At 26.4% G+C, this 27201-nt stretch overlaps 5 protein-coding genes across 10 annotated transcripts in view; 4 read left to right on the top strand and 1 right to left on the bottom strand.

The window, feature by feature from the left end:
* The window catches only part of LOC103579535 (dexamethasone-induced Ras-related protein 1), a 37409-nt gene extending 35123 nt beyond the window's left edge, over positions 1 to 2286 (top strand). The window contains exons 6-7 of the mRNA XM_053739579.1: positions 809 to 1019; positions 2074 to 2286. Coding sequence (XP_053595554.1) covers positions 809 to 1019; positions 2074 to 2286 — 424 coding nt within the window. The remainder of the gene's footprint in view (positions 1 to 808; positions 1020 to 2073) is intronic.
* Positions 2287 to 6084: 3798 nt separating this feature from the next.
* LOC103579397 (peroxisomal membrane protein PMP34) lies at positions 6085 to 12941 on the top strand. Of its 3 annotated transcripts, none has more exons than XM_008560780.3 (9): positions 6085 to 6219; positions 6970 to 7203; positions 7289 to 7349; positions 8427 to 8493; positions 8564 to 8712; positions 10980 to 11093; positions 11273 to 11520; positions 12417 to 12484; positions 12722 to 12941. In XM_008560780.3, exons 2-9 carry the CDS (start codon positions 7132 to 7134, stop codon positions 12861 to 12863), a joined length of 921 nt encoding a protein of 306 aa, XP_008559002.1. In that variant the 5' UTR covers positions 6085 to 6219; positions 6970 to 7131; the 3' UTR covers positions 12864 to 12941. The 3 variants fall into 3 exon arrangements, with proteins under 3 accessions (XP_008559002.1, XP_053594958.1, XP_053594959.1); XM_053738983.1 differs by having other exon boundaries at positions 6973 to 7203; XM_053738984.1 differs by lacking the exon at positions 6085 to 6219 and adding an exon at positions 6346 to 6361.
* Positions 12942 to 16373: 3432 nt separating this feature from the next.
* Positions 16374 to 18691, top strand: LOC103579395 (protein FMC1 homolog). Of its 3 annotated transcripts, XM_014444671.2 has the most exons (3): positions 16374 to 16527; positions 16664 to 17390; positions 18268 to 18358. In XM_014444671.2, exons 1-2 carry the CDS (start codon positions 16403 to 16405, stop codon positions 17367 to 17369), a joined length of 831 nt encoding a protein of 276 aa, XP_014300157.1. In that variant the 5' UTR covers positions 16374 to 16402; the 3' UTR covers positions 17370 to 17390; positions 18268 to 18358. The 3 variants fall into 3 exon arrangements, with proteins under 3 accessions (XP_014300157.1, XP_053594914.1, XP_053594913.1); XM_053738939.1 differs by lacking the exon at positions 16664 to 17390 and having other exon boundaries at positions 16439 to 16527; positions 18268 to 18691; XM_053738938.1 differs by lacking the exon at positions 16374 to 16527 and having other exon boundaries at positions 17302 to 17390; positions 18268 to 18691.
* On the bottom strand, positions 18692 to 22264 carry LOC103579394 (short/branched chain specific acyl-CoA dehydrogenase, mitochondrial). Its single transcript, XM_008560777.3, has 8 exons — positions 22035 to 22264; positions 21583 to 21697; positions 21272 to 21372; positions 20413 to 20619; positions 20175 to 20345; positions 19671 to 19979; positions 19365 to 19500; positions 18692 to 18942 (listed from the first exon to the last, which is right to left on the bottom strand). Exons 1-8 carry the CDS (start codon positions 22062 to 22064, stop codon positions 18767 to 18769), a joined length of 1245 nt encoding a protein of 414 aa, XP_008558999.1. The 5' UTR covers positions 22065 to 22264; the 3' UTR covers positions 18692 to 18766.
* Positions 22265 to 24133: 1869 nt separating this feature from the next.
* LOC103579393 (protein hu-li tai shao) overlaps positions 24134 to 27201 on the top strand; it is a 40698-nt gene continuing 37630 nt past the window's right edge. The window contains exons 1-2 of one of the 2 annotated variants that reach the window (XM_014444618.2): positions 24134 to 24430; positions 24507 to 24823. Coding sequence is in view for 1 of the 2 variants with exons in the window: in XM_014444617.2 (XP_014300103.1) it covers positions 26911 to 26913 (3 nt within the window). In the remaining variant the exon portion in view is untranslated. Of the gene's footprint in view, positions 24431 to 24506; positions 24824 to 26639; positions 26914 to 27201 lie in introns of those variants that run through there. The other variant, XM_014444617.2, reaches the window with a different exon arrangement.

Below are 27201 nucleotides of genomic sequence, written 5' to 3' on the forward strand. Positions count from 1 at the left end.
TCCAAAATCTCTTTTGTAAATATAATTGAGCATCATTTTGAATTTTTTTTTGTTAAACTTTTTCAGAAATCGAGTGTCAGTCGAAAAATATTTTTTTGTTCTTCTTTGTATCCAATAAAAAATTTAATTTATTTAATATCCAGAATTTTTTTTTTTACTTTTTTTAGGGGTGCCCATTTTGCCCGCAATAATAAAATTTTTTTTTTAACGACAACTGAAAAATTTTCTATTTACTTTAAATAACACTAAAAAAAAAATTTCGCGTATCTGAGTCCTCGAAAACTTAGCAGTCCTTGAGTACCCCGTTTTGCCCCCTCCCTCTGTATATAAACTGGAACCGTTCCATAAATTTTTTCTCCACATAATCGAATACACTGTAAAAAATCGTTTGTGAATTTTTAATTTGAATTCATTCCATCATTCGTAGTTCCGGGTTATAAAAAAAAAATTATTTCGCGTACGGAGTAAAAAGAGAACTTTTGTTAGCAAACTGAATATGGATTTATTTTTCTCCATATCCCTTCTGTTATGGAGTTTAAATGTAGAAATAAATATATATATTTAATGCAGACAATTTTTAATGCAAAATCGCAAATAAATTATTGATAATTTTTATTACTCGTAATTTTCACTCCGCGCAAGTTTTTTTATGAATAATACAAATAAGACTTCCCTTGAGGGTAAACTTTTCTGAGGGGATTAAATAAATAAAAAATCTGGGTTTGCTCCGAAAAGTTTTACAGTGTAAGCTAGTAAGTCAGTAAACACTAATAATAATAATAGTAATAATTTATTTTATTATTATAAGGGTTGTAAGTGTAGAAGAAGCAGAGCAATATTGCGTGAGCCAAGATGAATGCTGTGTGTTTGTTGAAGTGTCAGCTAAGCGCAATTATCACGTTGACGAGCTTTTCTACCAACTTTTTGTTGTGGCCGGATTGCCTCTAGAAATGGCTCCAAATCATCACAGAAAAGTTCCATTGACCTTTGGCTCACCCACAATGTTGCCACCTTCTCAGGTAAATAACTCTACTTTAATTACGATCTGCTGAGTTTTGATTATTTACCATACATATAACCGTAAATTCTATATTTATTCGCTTGCTTCATATTCCGTTCGTTAAACTGTAGTTATAATTAAAATTTATATCTTTTCATCTTTCTATTTTAAACTTTTATAATTAATCTCTGTTATTAAATTTTTAAATTACCTGTTATCAATTAGTGAAAAAACTATTGCACACAATCTTAATTTAAAAAACGTTAATTGATGTCCCGGGATTTAAAGTATATTATTTAGTCGTTATATTTTTACTCGTAGGAAAAAAGTGAAGAAAAATAAGACACCGCATTTTAACTAAAAACTTTTTTTTAAAAATGTTTATCTACACTCTAGAAAAAAATTAGGTAAATTTTCCACTCAAAATACGACGACCATTTTTAAATTTTGACAAAACATAAAAGTTTTCGTGATTATTATCCGAGTTATTTTACAACTAATCGGCAAAAAAACTGAATTAGGGGTAAAATGTCTTTTTTTTTTTTTTTTTATTGAATTTTCTCTTAAATATTTTATAGAAATATATTCTATAAAATTATAAGCTATGACTTGAATATTAATATTTAATTTATTCAACATAATTTTTTTTAATTTTAAAACAGACTTCAAATTTTTTTTTCTTTTTTTTATACGAACACTAAAATTTTACAATTTTAAATTTTCGTAACCAAGAAAAATTTTTTTTTGGTCAAAATTATAAATGGTGGAACTAATTGGGGTGGTCAACTTACCCCATACTGTTTTTAGAGACCCTCGACATTTACAAAAAAAAATTTTTTGTTAAAAAAACGTCTTATTTTAATATATATATATATATATATATATATATATATATATATATATATATATATATATATATATATATATAATATAAATATTTAGTACAGAAAGAGGCTTATAGTCATTTTGATGCTGCATGCGCTCTAAATATTGATAAAAAAGATATAAATAAACCTATATATTGTATTGATTATTGTTTATTGTTTATTTTTTATGTTGTTAAAAAAAAAAAGCCAAAGCATAAAGCAACACTCAGTATAAAACGTCGATTGAGTGACGCTTGCGGAGTTGTTGCACCAAATGTACGACGTCCAAGTATTAGAACAGATTTGATGATAATGAGGACCAAGACGTGTTCCCTTGCCGCTGGAAACGAGAATATCGCACCGGGTTCAAGAATCACCCTTCGATCTTCCGAACCAGGCAAAACCTGCACAATTCAGTGATAATACAATTCAGATAATGATTAATGTTATTGACTAAAATTATATATATATATATAAATATATGAATTATATATATATATATATATATATATATATATATAAATAATACAATAAGCCTCACTCTGTTCCTAAGATAATTAAAATATAAACTAATGTATTTAAAATAAATAAATAAACGAACAAAGTGAGAAAAATAATAAATTAATGATGATCTTGCTCTAAGATCATTGGCAAAAAATTTTCGGATCTCTTTTTATTACATATATATATAAGAAATATATATTTAATTAATTAATTAAATAATGTTAAATTCATAATAAAAATTATATCCATAGTTACGTGTTGAATGATAATTAATACTGTAATTATCATTCAGACTGCCTTAATTAATAATGTAGAGGAAAATTGTTGAAGAAAAATGATTATTCTATAATACTATTTAATTAAAATGTTCACAATTAATGGATTATTATAATTAGTATTAATTTTATCAAATAACGACGAACCAATTGATATTGTAAAATGTAAATATATATTTAATGGCAATAGTAAGTACTATACATGTATGTATATATAGATATATACATGTATGACTAATTATTATGAACCAATGAACGACATTCGACAATTAATAAGTAAATACCATTTATCATCTATGCAATTGTAATTTTCGACATTATTAGTTATTATATATTACATACACCTACAATACTGTGCATTTTATTTTATTTTATGGAAATTTATTAATAAACTTGAGCAATAAATTATGTTTTTCCATTACAATGCCTACTGATATTTTTATATATTTGGAATTATTAAACCTACGGTATTTTTTTTATTTTTTTTGCTCTTTCAAAATTAATTAGTGAAATTAACTATAGTTCAGTAGTCACTATTTCTACAGCTATACCACCAACTCAACCACTAATAAACCTATAGCTGGATCTCAGACTATTTGCTAATTTGAAGTGAATTTCACTGATTCATTTTTAGAATATAATTACACTAAAAAATTTTGAGATTCTGCTGTTTCCGGTGCGCCGCTACATGGCCGTGAATTTTAGTAGAACTCGACGAAATAAAAATTTCTCAAAGAATGAAATTTTTTGATATCTCGCTTATTTTTTGAGAAAAATGCGATTTTTTAAAAAAAAAGTGAAAAATTCCATAGATTTTAAAGACTTCAATTTTTTTTTGTATTTTTTTCTGGAAAGTATATTTATAGAGGAAAATTTTGCAAAAAAAAATGTCTGAATTAGTCCATTTTTGAAGAAGTTACAGCTTTTGAAAAAAAGTGTTATTTCGTCGAGTTCGACAAGAATTCGCAGTCATTTGGCGACACTACCGAAACCGTAGACTTCCCGAAAATTAACACCGAGTAGGCTATGTAAAGTTATTGATCACCTTTTACACACCGAATAATTTTTCCTGTGTACATGAAATGAAGCTGAAGCTAGCGGGCGTAATAAGTAGCGGCCAGTAATTTTTTGCGTGGCCGCTACTCATTACAGCCGCTAGCTTCAGTTTCATGCACTTGATTTTTTTTTTTTTTCCTGTAAATTGTAAAATATTTTTCAAAGTGAATTGAATCCCCCAAAGTTAAATTTACTCAGAAAAAAAATTTATTTTAATGTTAAAACTTCGAATCAGAGGAAATCCGCATTAATTTAAAATCTTCATGACCCCGAAATCATTCCGTTGAAAGAAAATTTTGGATACAGAGTGAATTCGAATTTAAATAAAATCCATATTCGTTCTGACTTCACTCCTGACTTTTTCCAGTCCATGTTAAAAGTTATTATTATTAATTACCATTATAGTTATGAAAATAACAGGTCAGAATCTACCCTTAGATATAAATAAACACACGGATTCTTTTAAATGAATAATTAATACAGATATTATATTCTGTCGTGTTTAAATTAGGCCATCATACAATTTTTCATAATCAAAAGTGATATTTTTAAAAAATTGTTTGAAAAACATGAGATATTGGATAGATTTTGTGACAAATAAATAATTTGAGTAATTAACTTACACGTGACTCGTTTCAGTTATCAATTACAGAGTGTAATTAAGTGTAAGTGTAATTAACCGAGTAACTAAAATCTTGAAATATTTTAAGAATCTCTAATTTGAAGTTTGAATTATTATTATTATCAAAAGTTTAATTTGAGTTGGTTTAACTCGGGGAAAACTCAATTGCCAGCAAGTGAGACGAGAGACTTAAGTTTAAGTGTACAGAGTAGCAGGTGCATTGTAAACTAATCATTCAAGAATGTGTCACTTATTTTATATCTAGTGATACATCTAAACCTATCACTTTCATCCAACTTATAAAAAAAATTTTAACAAATAGCCGACAAACTTTTATTCTATTTTAAAATATATAAGTAAGTTAAAACTTTATATTTAACTTTTTCAATGAGACATTTTATCAATAACGTCTATCCATTTATAACTTTTAAATCTATGTAATCTTCAAATTTATCAATTTGTTTTCCTCTTATACATCTACATCTATATATACTTTAACTTATTAATTTATATTCTCTATAAATTTATTTAAAACTTTTACAATTCATGTTTGTAAACATTTTAATTTTTTAAAAGACAATTTATCGTGAGAAAAAAAAAAAAAAACAATTTTATGTGATTGAATTTAAGAAAATGTTTAAGAAAAGTATACATATATACATATATACTGTGAAAAATTTTCAGAGTGAATGCGGATTGAATCTGGAGTGAATGAAGAGCGAATGGCTGCGTATTTATTTAATTTCCTTGGAGTAAAAGTCATTTTTTACAAAACCAATATCACTTCGGAGAAACAAATTCCGTATTTACTTCGAATACGGAATGAATTTTTCTAAAATTCCACATGGAAAAAAAATGAACTATATAAATATGCAGGAAAAATATGAGTCCGTTAACAGACAATTAATAAGGTTTTTATTTTATTTCAACAAATCAATTACGATAAAAAAAAAAAAAACTAAAAATTTGCACATGTAGAAAATTAAAAAAGCTACAAGTGCAATTTTTTAAATATTTTTTTTTTTTATACTTTATTGTTTTTATAAAAATTCAAAAATTATTAGACGTCGGCTAACTTCAGTATCAAGGGAAACATTGATATTTAAACTTTAAAAATTGTAATTTAAACATTAAAAATAAATGAAATTCAATATAAAGACCTCGTACTCAATCAGGGAACTAGTACTTGATCATTTCATGTATTTGTATATCTATATTAGTCAAATTTAATCAATATCGATATAAAAATACATGGAGTGATCGGATACTAGTTCCCTGATCAGGTACTCAGTCTTTTACGTTATTATAAATATAATTATTATTTGAAATTTAAAAATTCCCTATCGATATCTAGGTTCCGAGTTTAAATTCAAACACTAATTTTCAAAATTTCATTTTTTTCGTGCGGAATGCCGAGTGGTAGTTAATTCGGATCTCAATAAAATCTATAATTATTCCAAATTTACTCCTAATTTTTTATAGTATAAGTATAGAAATTTATAAATATATTTAACAAATTTTTATTATTATTATTATTATTATTATTATTATTATTATTATTATTATTATTATTATTATTATTATTATTATTATTATTATTATTATTATTATTATTATTATTATTATTATTATTATTATTATTATTATTTTTATGAGTAAATGTCTAGAAATTTGTAAGCGCATGTGCAAGTAAAATAAACTAATTTAACTTAAAACTTGCACTTTATACTGGTTTTGCTTTCGTCAATACAGTAGGTATAACTTGTACAAGTTTACGCAGGCGTCATAACACCGCGCCATGTTGTTACGAGTTGTAATAATAATTCTGTAAAAAAAATTCATTTGTAACGATTTGTGATAACATTACATACATGTGTCTATATAATATAATCACCGGTAAAATAAGTGATTAGATTAAATATATATAATTAATTGATAATAAATATATATACTCTTTTTTTTCCTATTACTATCACTACTATCATTACTAATACGATTATTATATTATATTCTATTAAAATTTATTTTACTGCAATAGGTAATTTTATAACTTGAGAGCATCTGGTTCTTGAACACCTGCTTTTTTTTTTTTTTTTTTTTCTATTAACTTTAATATTTATAAAATAATGAAAGTTAATTTTATAAGTAAAAAATATATAAGAGTTAATAAAATAATAAATATTTAATAATTATATTTTATTGACATTTCCGGTCACGTTTTATTTTTAAATTAAATAATTTATTTATAATCAGATAAAAATTATATTTAATCAGTACTTGTGTCAGTTTATTCAGAGTTAAACTACAAGTAAGTGGAGTTTAAAAAAAAAACTAGAAACGGAGTATAAATTCTTGAATAAGAGTAAAAAATTTCCAGTGTTAGGGTTCAGAAGAATATGAAAGTTAAATTGTGAAGGCCGTGTAAACTTAATATATATATATTATACTAATACACGTGGTCTCTTGTATTACATAACGTAATAATAATAATATTAGTGTCGCTTAAAGAAATTACGCGTCAGTTGGCGGCGTTGCTTCCTATAGCACGCATCAAAGTTTAAATATATATGAGTTGTATAATAAATATTTATGTTATTTAAATATTATTTTATAATATTTAAATAATAATCTGTGCAATAAATTTAGTAGATAATTTACAAGAGGATATTTGAACTAGAGTACCGGCATTCACTAATTTTAATGATGAATGAGTAAAGTTTTAAGGAGAACAAAGTGGGTCAAAAGTTAACAACAAAGTTTTGACTTAAGATCTAAATAAACTAGTGGAATAGAGTAAACAAGTTAAAAATGACAGGTGGAAATCACAGAGGTAATATTTTCACCTATGAAACATTAGTTCATGCAATATCAGGTGCCGCTGTAAGTGACACTAATTTCATTAATTACAAAAAATAAATTTTAATTATTTTTTAATAATAACAATAATTATTATTTATTTATTTAGGGAAGTGTCGTTGCTATGGCAACTTTTTTTCCACTTGATACTGTACGCAGTAGATTGCAATGTAAGTATTTATATGACAACTCAAAATTTTTCAGAGAAATTATTACGAATCACGTGTAAAAAAAAATTTATATTTTCAAAAATTAATTGATGCGGTGTAAAATTAACACAAAAAATTTAAAAAATTTTAATATTCATCACTTAAATTTTAATTTTTTTTTGGAAATTGACGAAATATTTTTTAGTGTGATATGATAATTAAAAATAATAAGTCAACGAAATTAGTTTATATCAGCAATTATCAATACACATATATATATATATATATATATATATATATATATATATATATATATATATATTATAATTAGTCTAATTATACAAGACATTATGAGTTAAGTGCAGTTCAATGTAATCACTAATCACTAATCAGTAATCACCTCAGGTGAGCATTAAGTACACTCGAAGTGTAGGTTGATTAATGCATATGACTCCATTATCCTCAAGAGAAACTCTCTCAGCACACATTTAGATATATTTTATACATCAGATCTATGCATACAGGGGAAGGAGAGAGGGCAAAACGCGACTGCTAGACTATAATGCATTTTTTTTTGACTTCTATTTGAATTAATTAAACAAAATTTTCAGTTGTCATTGAAAAAAAAATTTTTCCATCGCGGGAGGGTAAAACGGACTACTCTAAAAAAAAAGTAAAAAATTTTTAAAAGAAACTGACTATGAAAAAATTATTTACATCTACTCCAAGTGAAAAAAGTGATTTGGAATACTATTAATAAATAAAGATGTCGACAAAAAAAAAATATATGATATGAATAATTTATATAAAATTTATATACAGCAAAGAAGACTGAACATATTTTTTGTTGATTTTGAAAAATTTTGGGCTACTCAAAATTGTAAAGAATTAATGATAACAGCAGTAAATTTTGAAAAAAATTAACTGAATTTCTGGAGTGATTCGTTTTGTCTTCTTGGTTTTGTTATGTCCTTTCACTCCATATACATGTACATATATATACAAATATGATTAGTTATTTTATGAGCGAGCTTTAGATGCTATCATATTTAAATTATCTATCAATAGTTTGGTTTAATTATTTATCAATATTTGCAGTAGAAGACGGCCGGCAGTCTAAGAATACATTGGCAACAATTCGAGATCTGGTTGGAAAGGAAGGGCCGTAAGTTATAAATTTAAATTGATAATACATTATTAATTTGAAACACTGTTAATACTAATTTAAACTTTAGGTACACATTATACAGAGGAATTATTCCAGTATTGCAAAGTTTATGTGCGAGTAATTTTGTTTACTTTTATACTTTTCACGGATTAAAACTTTTAAGAAGCTCAAGAAATCAAACTGCTAGGAATGATTTATTCGTTGCATCAATAGCAGGTAAATAGATTCAAAAAAAAAAAAAAGTAAATTAGAAATAATGAAAGTTATATAATCAACGCGAATAAATTTATGAAAATCACCGTCAGAAAAAAATCGAAGTAAATTCAAAGCGATCATGGATTTTATTTTAATCCGCGTTCACTCTAGTTACAGAGTTTTAATGTTGAAATAAATATATATAAATAATAATAACAATTTTTAATGCAAACTCATGAATGGAAATCCACTTTGGATTTAATTCGTGTTTGCTCAGCAAATTTTTTACTGTGTAGAGTAATAAAATTCGCGGGAAAAAAGTGACAAAAAAATTATTATAAAAATATTTAAAAGTTATTGGAGTAAATGTCAGATTATTTGCACGGTAAAAAGTATATTAAATATTATATATAAAACTAATCCTTTTATTTAATACTTTGAGTAATTTAATAAATATTTTTTGCTATTGATTATTGTACTTTCATATATAAATATAAAGCACTTAAATTATGAGTTGAGTACACGAATTATTAGCATGCAATGTAATCTCTACGGGATTCCCGCTATTAATGCTGTTACAAAATGTAATTTTTAACTTCCCGGAAAAATTTCAAATTTTCTAAAAAAAATAAGTTATGGATTTTGATCTGATTTTCGAAAATCGAGTTTTTATCTGAGACGTTTTGAGATCTTAGAAATCTATTCTATTTTCAGACAGACGACCGCGCACGTGTAAGTGTAAACTTTTTTTATCAACCGTTTTTCAAATTTTTTTGTATCCAATTAAAAAAAAATCGTTGAAAAAAAATTTAATTTGAGAACGATTTTGAAACATAATTTTGAAAGCTTATTTTTACTACACATTTACCTCGTTCATAAAAAGTCAAAAAGTCTCAAAATTCAAATGAATTTTATTAAATTTTTAATTTCAAAATCATTTAAAATTTTAATTTTCAATTTAATAGCACATGCTCTTATCTATTTGACTTTATGTAAATTTGAATAATTAATAAGCAAAATCCATGTAAGTCCAGAACTTCCGGTTTTAGCTATTCAGATCTAAATTATTCCTGTGTAACATTTATAATTATTTTAATTAAATTTTTGAATAAGTAGGATCAATAAATCTAAATACTAGTATCAAATCTAAGTAATAAGAATATTATTTTTTTTCTATAATAAAAATATTAAGTAAAGTTGCTTTTTAAATATTTGCTTCAGGAAGTTCAAATTAATACTTCGCATTTATAATAATCTAAGTATTTAGTCGCTTTTATTACCGGGCTTTATAAAGCTTTAATTATATGATGATACCGTTAACGTCAATCCAGTCATGTACACTGAATAGGGAAAGTTGAAAGCTTGATAAAGAGTTAGATTATATGGGGACTAAATGTGGGTATTAGTGTAAAGAGTATTAAATTATTCAAACAAGCTGGTTGTTATTTTTATTACTAAATGTATACTGTAACACAGAGAGCTTGAAATAATTATAAATTTAATTACATTTAAATTCAAGCATTTAAGCGCTGTTTCAATTAATTACATTAATTATAATTATATGTAATTAAATACTATAATTATTGACCTTTAATAGTCACAGGGCTCCAAAAGATCCAATCAATTTTTAATCCCAAATTTCTATGTCTAACTCTTCAAACTTTCAACTCCAAATATCTCATTAACAAGTCGGTTTTTAAAAAATTTACAGGATATCTTTTTTGTAGAAAATTTAAAGCGCTACAAAAAAGATATCTTATAATTTTTCGTATAACTCAATATTTACAGAGATATTTAAAAAAAACCAATTCCACTTTTTTCTTAACTTTTAAATTTGAATTATGGAAAATTTTTGACTTTTACAAAATATTGATATTAGACCGTCTCAGAAATTTTTTTTAAAAATTAAATATACCTCACAAGATACTTTGATAACCAAAAAACATCCTACTAAAATTTAAACTCAATATCTCAAAAATTGAACTGGCGCACGGGAGTTCCCCTTTCTATTTAAAGTCAAAAAAAAAAAATTTCCCGCGATTTTAAATAGGAAGAGGAATCTCTGTGCAGCAGCTAAATTTTTGAGATATTAGTCATGTGGGGCAAGTGTGCGCCGTGGGTAAATGTGCGCTCTATGCTGAAATTTTAGTAGAATTTTCTCTGTTTAAGTAACTTTTGAGATTTACTCTAAGAAAAAAAAATTTTTTTCTTCAGACACAGTTTCATTGATATACTTTTTAAAAAGTTAAACTTTTCTATAGATATTAATGTTATATAATTATTTCCAGGTATTATTAATGTTCTTGTGACGACACCACTGTGGGTGGTCAACACCCGTCTAAAGATGAAAGGTATTGGTGGTATTCCCGAGAAGAATAATAACGAGTACAATAATCTCTTAGGTAATGCTCAACTACTCAGACTTGCATAAATAATAATAATAATAATAATAGTAATAATTGTATTATATATTAATTAACTAATGAAGTTCTTCAGTACTTTTATCTCAAGTGCTGAAAAGGACACTTATAAAAGTAAACATTAAATGAATTAACTATTTTTAATTCTACTTATATTTCAGAGGGAATTATTTACATTTGGAAGTACGAAGGTATTAAGAAATTGTGGGCTGGTACATTAGCGAGTCTTATACTTGTAGCAAACCCAGCGATTCAATTTATGACTTATGAAAGTATTAAAAGAAAAGTTAATGCTTCTTTGGCTGGAGAACAAATACCTGCGTGGGTATTTTTTACTATTGGAGCGATTGCTAAAACTATTGCAACTACTGCAACTTATCCTCTACAATTAGTTCAATCTAAACTAAGGGTAATTTTATTTTTAATTATTAATACTTTACGAAAAAAAAAATTTTTTTTTTTTGCTGCTAGAGATAATTTTTGCACGCTGAGTTTACGAGTATTGACGATCATACCCGGGAAATAATAAATTAAATCTGTACAAATTTTGAATCTCCTTATATTTAATCTGATTTATAAATATCTTAAGTTTGAATTTGTTTGATTTTATTCAAAAATTTCTATTAAAATAAAAATTTAATAAATTTTTCTCTGCTTATAAATTCACTAATTTTTGAATATTTTTAACTATCAATTTTTTAAAATCAAATTTCAATCTAATTAAATTTTTTTGCAAATTAACTTGACTTTTAAATTTAAAAAAAAATTATTAAAAATATTTCTGGGCATTTTTAAGAGAAAAAAAATTAATAATTATTATTATTAAATCCTATAAAAATTAAAATGTAATATGAAACGTTCCAATGCTATTTGAATACTTTGTATATTTACATAATTAGTAAATAATGAGTATAGAAAAAAATTCCATTAGAATACTTTGAAATTATAAATACGCTGTTAAAGAAATAAAAAATTATTATGCACAACATTTTTTGCTAATATTCAGAGAAAGAAACAGAGTTACAATATAAAAAAATAAATATGAGTTGTAATAAATTGAATTTTTTTTTTTTTTTTTTTTTGAAAAGCTAAAATATATAATTTAAATTCAAACTCATGCACTTTGAATTTCGATATAAAAACTACTGAAAATATTTAGCCGGTAATTTTTACTAATGAATATTTATATACGATATTATTTACGTATTCGTATTCAGCGTACGAGAATATATGAAAATTGTATTTAATTTTTTTTTAATTATTCATTATTTCCTATATAATTATTTATTTAAATTTATGTTACAGCATGGTCACAATTACGAAAATCTTTCAGCAAATGCAGGGACTTTGCAGATATTACTCTACATCTTGAAGTAAATACTTTATTATTAATATTATATACCTATATATATTTTTGTAATCTATCAGTTTTTATCTAAAACATCTAAATTACACTGTAAAAAATTTGCGGCGTGAATGTGGATTCGGATTTTTTATTTATTTAATCTGGGAGTGAAATTAACTCCGAAGGGGAGTTTCGGAAAATATTAATTATAAAAAAAATTATAAATTATATACTAAATATATAATTATATAAATTTATTTTTCAGAAAACAAGGTCTCGGTGGTCTTTACAAAGGAATGGAAGCCAAATTGTTACAAACTGTTCTCACCGCTGCACTTATGTTCTTAGCATATGAAAAAATTTCAAAATTTGTATTTAAAATTTTGTATAGACCAATTGTCAGATAGACTGTATAATATTGATGAAACTATCAGTATTAGAAAATCAAAAATTTTTAAAAATAAATTGTCATTTTATTATACTAATTATAAATTTTGTTAATTATTTATTAAATTAATAAGTAAAAAAAAATAAAAAACGAACCATCAATTATTATTAAAAGAGGTAAAGATTAACAAAAACAAGAGAATATCTATAGATGTGTGATGTCAATGTGACAACTTATAAAACAAACTGTCTTGAGCTTTCTTTCAAGAATTATATGAAATTTATACAAAAGAATTGATATCTCATAAAAAATAAAAGTAAACTTATTCAGAAATTCTATCATCATCAAAAATTTAAAATGTCAGACAGAAAATGACTGCGAGACAACGAACTCCGATAAATAATATAAGCCGTAAAATATTTCAATTTGAAAAAAATAATCGGCATCAGAAATTTAAAAATAACAGTACTTCTGATAAAGTAGTAAATAATAATAATAATAATGAAGGGCTTGAACAATTAGGAGTCTCAAGTAAACCTAACATACAAAATGAAACTAATTATACAAAAAGTGATAACGTGATAAATAATAATAATCACGATAAACCAGAGATTAAAGTAATGGATGAAGTGAAGACTGACCGTACCAATAGTTTACAATTATCAAGAATTTCTCATCGCAGTAAAAAAAATATTTTTAAAAAAAGTAAAATTCCACGAGCAAAAAGACCTGTCACTACAGCTAATAAAATCTCACATTATTATTCGGTTTGTTAAATATATATTTATTATAATAATTTTAATTATTATCCTGTAAAAAATTTTCGGAGTGAATGCGGACCAGATGACTATTTATTTAATTCCCTTGGAGTAAAAATTCACGCCGAAGAGGAATTTTTTTCAACATGGAAACTTCGCAGCTGCCTAATTTCAAAACAGTAGAGAAAAATTTATCAAAATCGAGTTTTTAGTATTTTTAGTTTCAGTGGAGTCTTATGGACATGATTCAAAAATTATATTTTTGTCAGTTACTGTGTTTTGAGATTAGGCAGCCATCCGGTTCCGATTTAAACAAAATTCAGATTACTCTGAAATTCCTCTGCTGAAAAAATAAACTTCTTATTTACTCAGTATGCAGAATAATTTTTATTGAAACTCGGGATCTCCGAGTGTCGGAGTGAATTCAGATTTGAATGAAATCACTCCCGTTTTACCTTTCGTTACTTCGAGTAACGAAAAGTTAATAATTTATTTTATTAAAATATTATTTTAAAATAGTTAACAAGAGTTCCCATTAAAAAAAGTTCAAAAAAAAGTATAAAACCAAGTACTGCAACAAATACCGACACTGAACATCAAACAGATGAATCTGACAAATTAATTACAGAAAAAAGAGGATCAGGAGATGAAATTAAAATGAAAAATACTGCAGAGTTTAATATTCCATTAGAAAAAAAAATTTCATCATCGATTTGTGATGATGACAGTTACTTTGATGATAACTATGATGATACCAGTACTGATGAATCTGATAATATTGATGACAATGACGACGAAGACGATGATGAAAATTTACACTGTTCGTGTCCCTCATGTGTAGAAAAATTCAAATTAAAAAGGGAATATATTCAACAGTTGAAAAATGGGCATTGGTCTACGTAAGTAAAAAATAATATATTACTTGATAATTATAATTTACTGCAAGGTTTTCTTTACATTTAAAGAAGCGACATACTGAAAAGTGCTCGATATTTGGATTCAAGTTCGTCGTCATTGGACACAAGAGAGTCTTCGACGACTGATTCAAGTCCGGTGATACAAAAAAAAATATATAGGAGATACGCTAAAGAAATTTATTCTACGCCGACTAATGATAAGTCTGACAATGTCCCTAAGGCACATTCGCAAGTAAAACAAAGTGGACGTTATAAAAATTCGTTCTTTCATATTATTTTAGACATTATTTTTTGGCCCTTTGTATTATTCCGCAAGGCCAAGTAATATTTTATCTATTGATAATTACTATTATTTATTTTGTTATTAGAGAGCGCCCGCTTTTAAAAAACGCGGAAAAATTTGAAATTTAAGTTTTTAAAAATTTAATATTTTTGTATTAAAGGAAATATTGTAATTAAAATAAGAAATTAATTATCATATAATTTTTCGTGTTAAAAAATAAAAGTAAAAAAATTGACATGCTATAAATTTTTTTAAATTACTCACTCTTCCCGCTATTTTCATTTTCTGCTGCGAGGACTCGTTCATTACCGGCACACAAATTAATAAATTTAATGGACAAACACTCACTTAAAAATTCAAATTAACACATAATTAATCACCACACAACAACAGTTACTTGACACTATTTTTAATAAAATTAAGACTTTTAAAAACTTTTTTTTGTGTATTAAAATTCCGACAATTCCCTTGTCAACACTTCAATTAACCACAAAAAAAATAATTATTTAATCACACTCTGCACTGATAATTAAAATACTTATCACTCACAGCACTTATTTGAAACTTAATTACAGCAAAAAAACTTTTTACGCGCACACACTTTTGATTTAAAATAAAAAAAAAAATTATATCAACACAATTTAAAATGGCGGCAAATATTCACAACAAAAAAATTATTTTTACACTAAATCCTAAATGAAAAAAAAAAAAAAAAAAAAAAAAAAAAAAAAAATAATAATAATAAATAAATTTACTCACTCATAATTCTTAAGCTCACTAATATATAAAAATTAACAAATGGAAGTCAGTAAACCGATTTTTAAAAAAATTGTGAACGACAACGAACGCCAAGATCTGTACAGTGTAACAGTTGACGTGAAGTTATTTAATTATTTAAGTGACTTATATTCAGAGTACAAAAGAAATTATTATCACTGAATGTTCGTTTAATGATAAAGAATATTTCTTTGCACAAATTTTATTTAATTACATCGTAAAAATGTTCAATTATTTAATTAAATCGCGAACTCGGAACTGCGCGTTATTATCATGGCGGAGAATTAATATCTGAGGCGACGCCACGACGCGAGCGCTGCAGTGGCGATCATTGAACCGAGCATGCGCAGTGAAGAGCAGTACGTAGACACCAGTTGTTGATGATACTGACTGCTATTGGACCGCCAGTTAATACAAAGCAATCGATTTTGCGATTCCTTCTCCCATCCCCACTTTAACAAAAAGTTGAACGAATACAGCAACACACAGTAGCACCAACTTGGCGCGAAATTTCAAAATTGAAATTTAATAAATTCATTCAAATTTATATATGTCAATAATTATATTAATTAGACTAGAAATTTTTTATTTTTATCAATAATTTATTAACTATTCTCATTACTTACGCGGTAAATTTAAATATTTAAAAAATAATTATTAGAAATTTTTAAATTAAAAGAACAAAATCCACGCCAAATTCAAATAAAACTGTAGTACCATCACTTACTGCGCGGGAGCGCTCTCTGGCCAGCTGGTGAACCAGCAGAAAGAAAAAAACATATACATATATATATAACACATACATTTAATAAAAATAAAAAATATGCCCGGACTTGACGAGTTCCAAGTTGTCAGAAGACGTAGACCTCAACGTAATCGTCGAGTAATTCATCAGCTACTTGGTGGAAATCTGCACCCGCCCGAAATAGATACTGAGCGCCTTCTGCGGTATGTATAAAATCCACATATATTTTATCATAAACAATAACTGCTGATTTATTCATCAACACCAAGCCCACGTCTAACCTCCAATCATCTTAGTATAGATTTAGTAAACATAGTTTTCAAATAATTTATTTTTCAGCTCAATACTCGATGTCGTAATAATCCTGCGTAAATCACCATACCGTCAAATATTGTACGAGGGTTTATCGAAATCACTATCGATATTAGACCGTGATCCAATACAAGAAATAGTTTGCTATGGTTTGGGTAATTTTTCACAATCTCGTGCTTCAAAGCAACAATTAGCAGCATTATTAACAATTAAGTCACGGTATAAGTGTCCAGTTTATTTATACGACCCAGTATTTTATCCTCAAGAGATAGAAGTACTAAAACTTCTTGGACTATCGATAATTCCTATAAATGAACATGCCCAGAGAAAAGTTAACAATGACACACTGACATTATTTTACATGCCCCACTTGTACAAAGGATTGATAGCTAATTGCGTTAATGCTAATTGGGGTCTAAATCTTAATAATTGTATTTTTTTGACGAATAGTTTTAAAGCGATCATTGGTGATTTGGGCAATGGGGTACGTGATCGTGGGATTGCTGCTCATTACCAAAATGCCGGTGAACTGATTGAGAAAGTTTCGGTTTGTGTTGATGAGATTTGTCTTAAGCTGGCTGATGATGATCCATATTGTATGGCCGATGCATTTAACTCTACCTCGATACATGTTTTTAAAAAGTCACGACTAACTGATGTACCTGATGATTTTTGGGTACCCTTATTCGGGGAATCTTATCGGTTTGATTTAAATCCTGGAGGTGGACATTAAAACTTTTACTTTTTTTCAGCGGTAAATTTATTTCATTTCATTTAAATATATATTTTATCTGTAGAAAATACGATTTTTAATTATTCATGATTATTAATATCTATACACTGTAAAAAAATTTAAGGGAGTTTATTTTAATGTAAAATTCAAATCGGAGTTAATGCGGATTTAAATTAAATCCAGGTCATTACGAAATCACCGCAAAAAAAAAAATAAACTCCTCCAATTTACTTTGTATGCAGGGTCATTTTTTTTTCCCCCTCATTTCGAGTAGTGAAGTCAATGCTGAGAGGATGACTGTGTATTTATTTGATACCCTGAGAGTTAAATTTACTCCGAGGAGTTTATTTTAATATTAAAACTCTAAATCGGAGTGAATGCGGATTTATATGAAATCTAGATCACTCCCTGAAAAAACAAACTTATAATTTACTTCTTATGCGGAATAATTTTTTTTTTTTACTCAGGAATTCTGATAAAATTCCGAGTTAAATAAAATTCATATTAACTCCGAATTCACTCCCTATTTTTTACAGTATGAAAAATACAAATTTAAAAATTTACTCATACCAACTTCGCACAAAATCATCTCGTATCATTATCCCAATAATTAAATATCCCAATGCACCCATATCAGTTTCCAATTTTTTAATCAAATGTCCAAAAATTACTAATTAATAAAAAAAAAATAATAAAATCTCATTATTAAAAAACTCAAAATTCGAATGTTAATGAAACCTAGATTTAAAAAATAAATAGTAATTAATTTAATCGTATTTTCTAAGAAGAGTAATTTATTAATATCCTCATTTTTTCATAAAAATATTACGATAAAAAAAAATAATTACAATGATCTCTAAAATAATGATGACTTATATTTAATTTATTTTCGTTGCAGATATAAAAATGAATTCAAATTTAAAACTAATCCGGTCACTATTAAGTGAAATACGTAAAACAGCAAGTGAAAATAAAATAAAGGACAACATTGTCGTGCGTTATGTTATTGCACAAGCTAGAGAACACCAAGAAACTTCCGAAACACTTTGCAAAGCTCGAGAGGAACTGCAGCATCTGGCTAAAACTTACAATTGCTATCTGAGCTCACTGAGATCTTACAATGAATTGAACAGTCAGTACTCTGGTGCCGGTGAACGCACCGTTCGCGAAACCGCGGATCTGGTCGGCTTCAAACTTCCTCACGATCCAAAGTAATTTATATAAATAATAATTATTCAAGATTATAGTTTTATTATATTATGATAATATATAAAAAAAATTACGTTTGTAAATTTTTAATAAATTTTTGAGCGTAAAAAATATTTATTTTAAGTATGAGAATTCATTTAATCGTTGATATAATTTATTATTTTAATATCAGTATCAGTATCTGAATATTATGAATACATTTTACGTATTTGCTTAGCAATTGTTGATAATTGCATATTACTTGTTCCTTCATAAATAGTGCCGATTTTACAGTCACGGAAATATTTTTCTTGAGGAAAATCTGTCGTGAATCCAACACCGCCCATAAAATCTATACATTTAGCTGTTACTCTTAATGCGGTTTCTGAAAAAAATATTATTATTATTATTATTGCAATCTAAAGAGTCCTTAAATAAATAATTAAATACTATATTGTATAACAAGGGATGAAACAAAACGATTTCAGGCCAGAGTGAAGTTGACTGACATCACCCGCAGTTTAAAATCGTCTTTTATTCTGAGTTACTAGTTTTTAGAAAAACTTTAAGTTTCAGTGCTAGCAGCCAGTCAGAAACAAATTAATTTATGACCAATAATTAGCGTAAGCGAAAATTGTCATTTGAAGGGACGAAACACAAATTTTTCTGCCCGATGACATGGCATTTACAATTTAAGCGTTTGCTGACATTAACTCGCGGCATTGGACTGAAATTTGCTTCTACTTACTGACTACAGAGACACTGAATCTTTGAGTTTCGATGGTGAAATGAAAAATATATCAATACCTGAAGCAACAAGTTTAGCCATCGCTGCTTCTTTGACAAAATCTTGCTTAGCTTCGACCATTCTCGCGGCATTATAAACTAATAATCTTGCAGCTTCTAAATCTGTTGCCACCTGCGCGATTTGATGTTGCATTGACTGCGAAAATTAACAAGAAAATAAATAATTTATTTAAATAAATACACTGCAAAAATTTTCGGAGTGAATGCGTAACAGATGACTGCGTATTTTAATTCCCTTGGAGTAAAATTCACTCCCAATTTTTTACAGTGTAATTAATAAAAATAATAACTAATAAAATAAATTACTTGAAATGAAAAAATATCACTTCCAAACTGTTTACGTTCAAGAGTGTACGGGATTGTTGCATCAAGACATCCTTGAGCGATACCAATCATTTGAGCGCCGATACCAATACGGCCTTCATTTAAAAAACCCGCTGCGTATTTATACCCGTGGCCAAATTGTCCTAAAATATTCGAAGCAGGTACGCGCACATTTTCAAAGTGCACCATACATGTTCCCGATGCTTTTATTCCCAATTTATCTTCAGGTTTTCCTACAGACACTCCTGGCATGTCTCTGTCTACAAAAAATGTTGTAATCCCGCGATAACCCTAATAAATAATAATAATAATAATTGTTATTATAAATATTGTTTATCATTTTTGAGTTTATGTTTGAAGATAAAAACGCTAATTTATTTATCTGGCCTTTAATTTTCACATATGAATTTTCATTTAAAGATAAGATAATAAATATTTTTTTATTTCGCGCGCTAATTAATCTTGTTTATTATTTATTAAACTTACATTCGATGGATTTGCATTCGCAAAAACTATAAATACACCAGCGATATCGGAGTTTGATATCCACATCTTTGTCCCATTAATAATATAATGATCCCCGTCTTTTTTTGCTTCTGTTTTTAATGAAAACGCATCCGAGCCAGCTCCTGGTTCGGTAAGACAAAAACTTCCGGGCTTTAAAAAGTAAATAAATTTCATTATTTTTAAAATAATTTGAAATAAATTTATGAAAGTAACTTACGAATTCTTGGGCTAATTTCGGTAGATATTTAGCTTTTTGTTCTTCAGATGCAACTTTTATAATTAATGAATTAACTAATGTGTTGTGGATGTCAACAAGTGCGGCTACTGCGCCATCAACTTTAGCCAATTCTTCAACGGCTAAAATTGTCGTCATAAAATTACAACTACTGCCGCCGTAATCTGATGATATTTCTAGTCCCATTAACTGTAAAATTAATAATAATCATAATAGTCGTAAATATTTGAAGAGATACTTTGTATTAATTACAAATTTGCTTAATTTTTCAGCCACATGAATTTAAAATTTTTATTAATTTTTTGCCGCAATGAAAAAAATTTTACATGGGCGCCATTTTAATTTAAAAAAAAATCATTTATTTATTAAACTTTGTCCAATTTTCCATACGAGGATTTCAAAATTAAAATTTTCTCTTTGCTTACTATAGAAAAAATAAAAATTCCGAGTATTTATTTATAAAAACTTCGATTTTTTAACATAACCGAATTTCAGCCCAATGGCGCCTAGTTTTTAAATTTCAAAAAGGTTTTGACGCTGTTTCAATTTTTAAAAATTCAAATTTCAAAGCCGAGTAAATAATTGGTCGGATATTTTTCTATTTAAATTTTAAATTAAAACGCGATAAATTTTAGATCATTTCAATAAAAAATCCGATACCAGAATTCACTATCATTAAAAAAAATTCATTGAACTCTAATAAATTAAGTAAATATTGCCAATGAATTTAAACGACCAATTAATCATAATATTAATTTTTATCAGTAATTTTTAAACTTTCGCAAGCATTGTAACTCTTTAAGTAAAAAAACTAATTATATAAAATAAATTAAATTCTTACGCCGTTTTCAAACAATTGTTTTAAAACACCATCGTCTACTTTTCCTTCTTTCTCCATTTTTTTGACTAATGGTCCAATTTTTTCCTTGGCTAACTTGGCAACTAAAAAAAAAATTTTAAATAAAAAAAAAAATTCATTTTTTTTAAAATAAAAAATTTATATTTTAAATTCTTATTCTCAACTATTAATTACTAACGAGGACATAGCGAAGTCCTTGTACTTAATTAAATATATATCTATTATAATTAATATTCACTTACTTAAAATATCTAATATATCATCTATAAATATAAATAATTAATAATATATACCAGTTTCTTTCATCATTATTTCGTCCTCAGTAAACTGGGTCAGAGGTCCTGGTGTATAATTTAATACTGATGCAGTTATATGAAATTTTCTTTTTTTTATCCATTTTTGTGGAGTCTAAATTTTTTAAATTTAATTATTAATTATAAATAATTAATTTGTTTAAGTATCTCTACTGCGAAAAAATCAGGAGTAATTTCGGACTTAATTTGAATTCACTCGGAGTTATGGAATTTTAGAAAAAGTCACTTCGAATACGGAGTTTATTTTTCCCGGGAAATGATGTAGATTTTTTTAAAATTTAAATAAACTCCGGAATAAATTTTACCCATAGAATTAAATACGCAGTCATCTGCTCCGAATGAACTCCGGATTTAATTCACGTTCACTCCGAAAATTTTTTACAGTTAACTTCAAATAACGAATAATTAAAAAAAAAAAAAAAAGTACTTACTTTTCTCAAAAGTGTTTTAAGAGCGTTCATTATTGGGAGTTAAATTATAAAAAGAAATAAAAATTATTTGAATAAAAAAAAAAAATTTAATTAAGAATGACGAGATCGATTGGATGGAAGTATGTGCGAATCGTATGCTGTGACAAAGTAGACTAATAAATAATATAATATCAAATAAAATAATATTGAGTGAGTACTGGAGTGGGACTGATCGACGAGGGCAACCAAACTGGTTGTTATATAATAAAAAGAAAAAAAAGAAATAATAAAAAGAGGAGTTTAAAAAAATTAAAGCAAGTATCTTGAGATACTTGGCTGGCTGGTTGGTTGGGCGAATATAAATTAGCCACTCACAATTCATCAATTATATTATATATATAACATATTTTATTATATTAAACTACACAACAAACTGGTGGCTTATCACAGCGCAATTGCTTATCAAATGCTGACTTGTTTTATATCACAATTATTTTAAAATTTATTGTACTTCTAATTCTATTTATCTATTTGTTGCACTTTGCCCATTTGAGATATTAGATAAATATTTATGCATAAATATTTTATTTTTGAAATTAAGTTTACTAAAGTGGGGAGTTTTGAATTTTTGAATTTTTTTTTCTTATATTTACTTAATGATAAATTGATTCAAGGATTAATAAACGGTGCAAGGTATGAGTGATGTGTCTGGAAATATGTTTTTTTGGTTTAGCTGAAAAAATTACAGTGACGTGGAGTTTATTGATGAGTAATTAAATTTTTTTGTCGGTTTTTTTTAAAAATAAGATGCTAGAGTCTAAATTACTGGGTTTACATAAAAATTTGTTATGACTTTTTTGTAGAGAATTTTATTTTATACAAAATTACTTTGATACATTTTTTTCGTATCTTTGATAGTTGAGCCGGAATTTTGATCGGAAGCTCGCTTTGAAAAATTAAAATATTTTATCAGAATCTGAAATAAACTTTAAATCTTTCTAGCATCTAAACTATTAGATTTATGTAAAAATTTAAAGAAACCTTTTTTGTAGAGCATTAAATTTTCTACAAAATCATATCCATTCAATTTTTTCGTATCTGTCATAATTTAGCCAGAATTTTAATTTGAAAAGTCAATGAGCTCAATTGATGATTCCACAAGGTCACTTGTCACTAAAAAGTAAAAAAATTTGCTCAAATCTCTCAGCTTTTAGATAAACTTACATACAAAAATTCAAATTAGCATAAAAAAAACCGGAGTTTCAAAATCTCTAAAAAAAATGCACGATAAATTTATTGATTATTAATCATGTGAATATTGGATAAAAAAAAAACCGACGGTTTTATCAAAGAACAAATAAGCATTTGTACATATTCTTTGTTCAGATAAACGTTTTCGGAGGATGGGTCAGTATATATTTCATATGTCATAATAAAATGCGATAGCAACTTAATATAAATTTCTCTGAAGCAATAATTTATTCCTATCACTCATGTCAATCATCATCAATTTAAAAAAATAAAAATTTCCATAAATTTATTTTCAATAGAATAAATTTATGAATTACTAAGATTTTAAATAAATACAAACCTGTCTTAATAGAAATGTTTCAAATATGAAATATAAACGCTTTTTTCCCGTCAAAAAAAAATCACTTATTATTTAACACTTAAAATTTTTTTAAAACTTAATAATCGCCATTAATTGAATTTCTCTTATTAATTATTAGTTTAATAAATTTTTAATTAACAGGAAATAAAAATATGTTCACTTAAAATTTTCATTTTTAATTAATTAATTTAATTAATCACAGATTTATTATTATTTTTTTAAAAATTCAAAAATTTCACTTTTTTTTTAAATTAATTAATTTTCCCGGCATTTTACGCCCGCGATTATTTAAAATTTAATTAATTTATCAAACAAAATTAATTACAAAAATAAAACTCAGTCTAAGTAACTCCATCTCTCTTCGACTCTAAGAGTTAAATTCAAATTCAAATTTTCCCGCCAATTCTAAACTTTCTTTAGCCAATGAAACTCGATAAAAAAATCAGCCAATCGCTCGTCGACTCTTTCGGCTCGCGCACGCGCACTTAAAATCTCGCACTCGTGTTCTCGACTTGTTAATTACCCCAGTAAATAACTGATTAAAAATAATTAAAACCTCGTAATCTCTCGCTAATTGATAAAAAAATTACCCCTGCAAAATAATAATGAAATAAATTTTAAAAAATCCTTAAGAAATATTAAAAAAATCCAAACATGCGCATAAATTCTGCGCATCAGTAAACGCACGCCGGAATCGATCGATTGTTTTCGTCGTCCATAAAAATAAAATCACGTTTCCTTGGCGATGTGGATTATGTTTAACCTGGCAATTTATTTCATACTAATAAATAAATAAATATAATTGGTAAGTTACATAATAAATCATCATTACAAATTAATTATAAACTATAAATTAAAATAAATAAAATAATTAATGTCAGTTTTAGTATTAGTGCCAGTGGTAATTCAGTAGTGGGAAGGAGTCCGCCGGAAGGAACGACGACAGCTCCACCGATATTCCTTTATTTCATTCGTTCGTTACATTACTTCACTTACTATATACAACATATATATCTGATAGTATATTATACATATACGTGGGTTAGGATCTAGTGAAATAAAATTAAACAACCAAGTGAACCAGTGGAGTGAACAACATCAGCATAGCAGTCAAACGGTGTTTGGTGTACTAGCAAGTTGCGTTAGTGGTTTTTTTTTAGAAATAAAAAAAAAAAAGTTAACCGGTGTCTCTTGACAGGTGAGTGATTATTTTATTTTAATTTCATATAATTTTTTTTACTTAATATTTATATTTACCAGCATTTAAATAAATGCGCGTAAAGTTTATATTTTAATTGTTGGTATGATAAATTTATAGTTGAGTTTGAATTTGTGATAATTGAGAGACAAAAGAGAGAGTGGAGAGAGTGAGGGGTGTGTCACTTTTGATACATATATATATTTATATTTATGTTTTTATTGTATAGTTTTGTATATATTTTTGAATTATTTATTTATTATTATTAGTAGGCATAGATTTTTTGAATCATTTATTTAAATAATTAATGAACTCGGGTTATAATTTTTGGCAGCCGCCATTTGCCGCCCTCGGGATCCAGATTACGGCCCTGGAGTTTTTATAATTAAAATAATTTTTAAATTATTTAAACACTTGATAATTTATTTATTGGCCAGTGTTGACGTTTATTTTGGTATTTACTTATGTTTTTTTGGTGGTTGGATGGTTGGTTGGTGGGTTTTCTGAAGAGTTTGAGATGAATAGCTGGAGATTAATGTTTAGTTATTTATAAATGGGCTTTCACGGAAATGATTATACATTCTTGTGTTAGTCGGTCAGTGGATGGATGGAACGAAATTCATCCATGGATAAGCTTTTGATGACGGATTGTCTTGATAGGCAACAAGTTTTTCTATTGGACGATTTTTTATAAACTTTTTGGTTAGGGACTGGGTCTAGGTGTGGAGTCTAGTTGGGGAGTTTCTATTGTAGATATGGATTTTAATTCTTTTCAATTGGGCGGTTTAGTTGTCTGCTGGATTTTCTTTTGAATACTGATACAAGTGCCAAGTGCACAGTAACACGTGTTTTAATGTTACAGGTTGAGGATATTTATTTTTCATTTTAAACTATTTTTTTTTTGGTCCTGAAGTTAGACAATTTTTGGATTGTTTTTTTTTGACAAATCAAATGCGGAAAATAAAAACTAAAAAAATGCACATGTAGAAAACTTAAGAAATTATAAGTGCAATTTTTTTGAATATTTATTTTTTTGTAATTTATCATTTTGAAAAAAATTCAAGAATTATCAGACGTCAGATAACTTTAGTTTCATTTCTGAAGTCAGTAGATAATTTATTTTTGGATTTTTTTTTTCGACAAATTGCGGAAAAAAAAAAACTAAAAAAATGCACATGTAGGAAATTTAAAAAATTACAAGTGCAATTTTTTAAAAATATTTATTTTTCTGTAATTTATCATTTTGACTAGAATTCAAAAATTATTAGACGTCAGTTAACTGTAGGATTTGTTTTTTTTTTTTCGTAAGTCAAATTATTCAGAGAAATTTGAAAATTTTTAATAACAATTTAAAAAAATTAATCAATTTTAAATATTTTGACACTATTAATTAATAAATAAATAATTGTGATTTAAAAAAATTAATTTTTTTTTAATGAAATTAAAAAATAAATTTCCAGTTTTAATGACATAAAATTTCAATAAATCAACAAATATATATACTAATATTATTACAAATATTATAAACTATATATTTATATATATATAATATAAAAATGTTATTTGCTGATTATAATCTCAAGATGGAATAACTTTTTGGGGGATGACTTTACGCCTACTATTGGCCAATTGTTCGTATCAGTATCAGTGTACATTTACCAATATATATATATATATATATATATATATGTGAGATTTATAGAGTAAGTGTAAGTGTACCCTGAACTTACAACACCATCATAAATACTCACAAAAAAAGAATCGTACGAAGAGGGGCTTCCCCTACTACTGACAAACTTGAAGAGACGATCGAGAACGACAAAAGACCAGACGACTGACGGGCGTGTTTCAAAGTAAAGCCTCTTCGGAGCTAAATTATCTCCTCCATATATATATATTTATCTATATCTATATCTACAATAGATATTGTATTCACTATCATTATTATTTCTATCTAACAATTCAAATAAAAAAAATCCCCCGCGTAAAATGTGATTTAGTTAAATAATTCAAAAATTCAGTGCTTGTGGATTAAGTTTTTGTTACAAATTTTAAATTAGTGTGTGTTGGGAATTAACTACTCGTTCATGGTGAGCTTTTAAAAATATTTAAATATGTAACTAAAAGTTTTTAAAATAATCCGGCCTTGATTTTTAAAAACTGAGAATGTTAAATTTGAAATTTATTTTTGAATCTTTGATGATTTGAAATAAGTCATGTGTATCAAGAATTAGAATTCAATAGCCGTTAAATTATTATTGCAATTGTCTGTAGTTCATTTTTATTTTTATTTTCATTGAGACTTTTGTTTACAGTTGATATTTTGAAATAATTTATGAGTTTATTATTTTATTCAATTATAATTTTCTTAGAGATTA

Source organism: Microplitis demolitor, chromosome 5 (assembly GCF_026212275.2).
Source record: "Microplitis demolitor isolate Queensland-Clemson2020A chromosome 5, iyMicDemo2.1a, whole genome shotgun sequence".
Lineage (NCBI taxonomy): Eukaryota > Metazoa > Arthropoda > Insecta > Hymenoptera > Braconidae > Microplitis > Microplitis demolitor.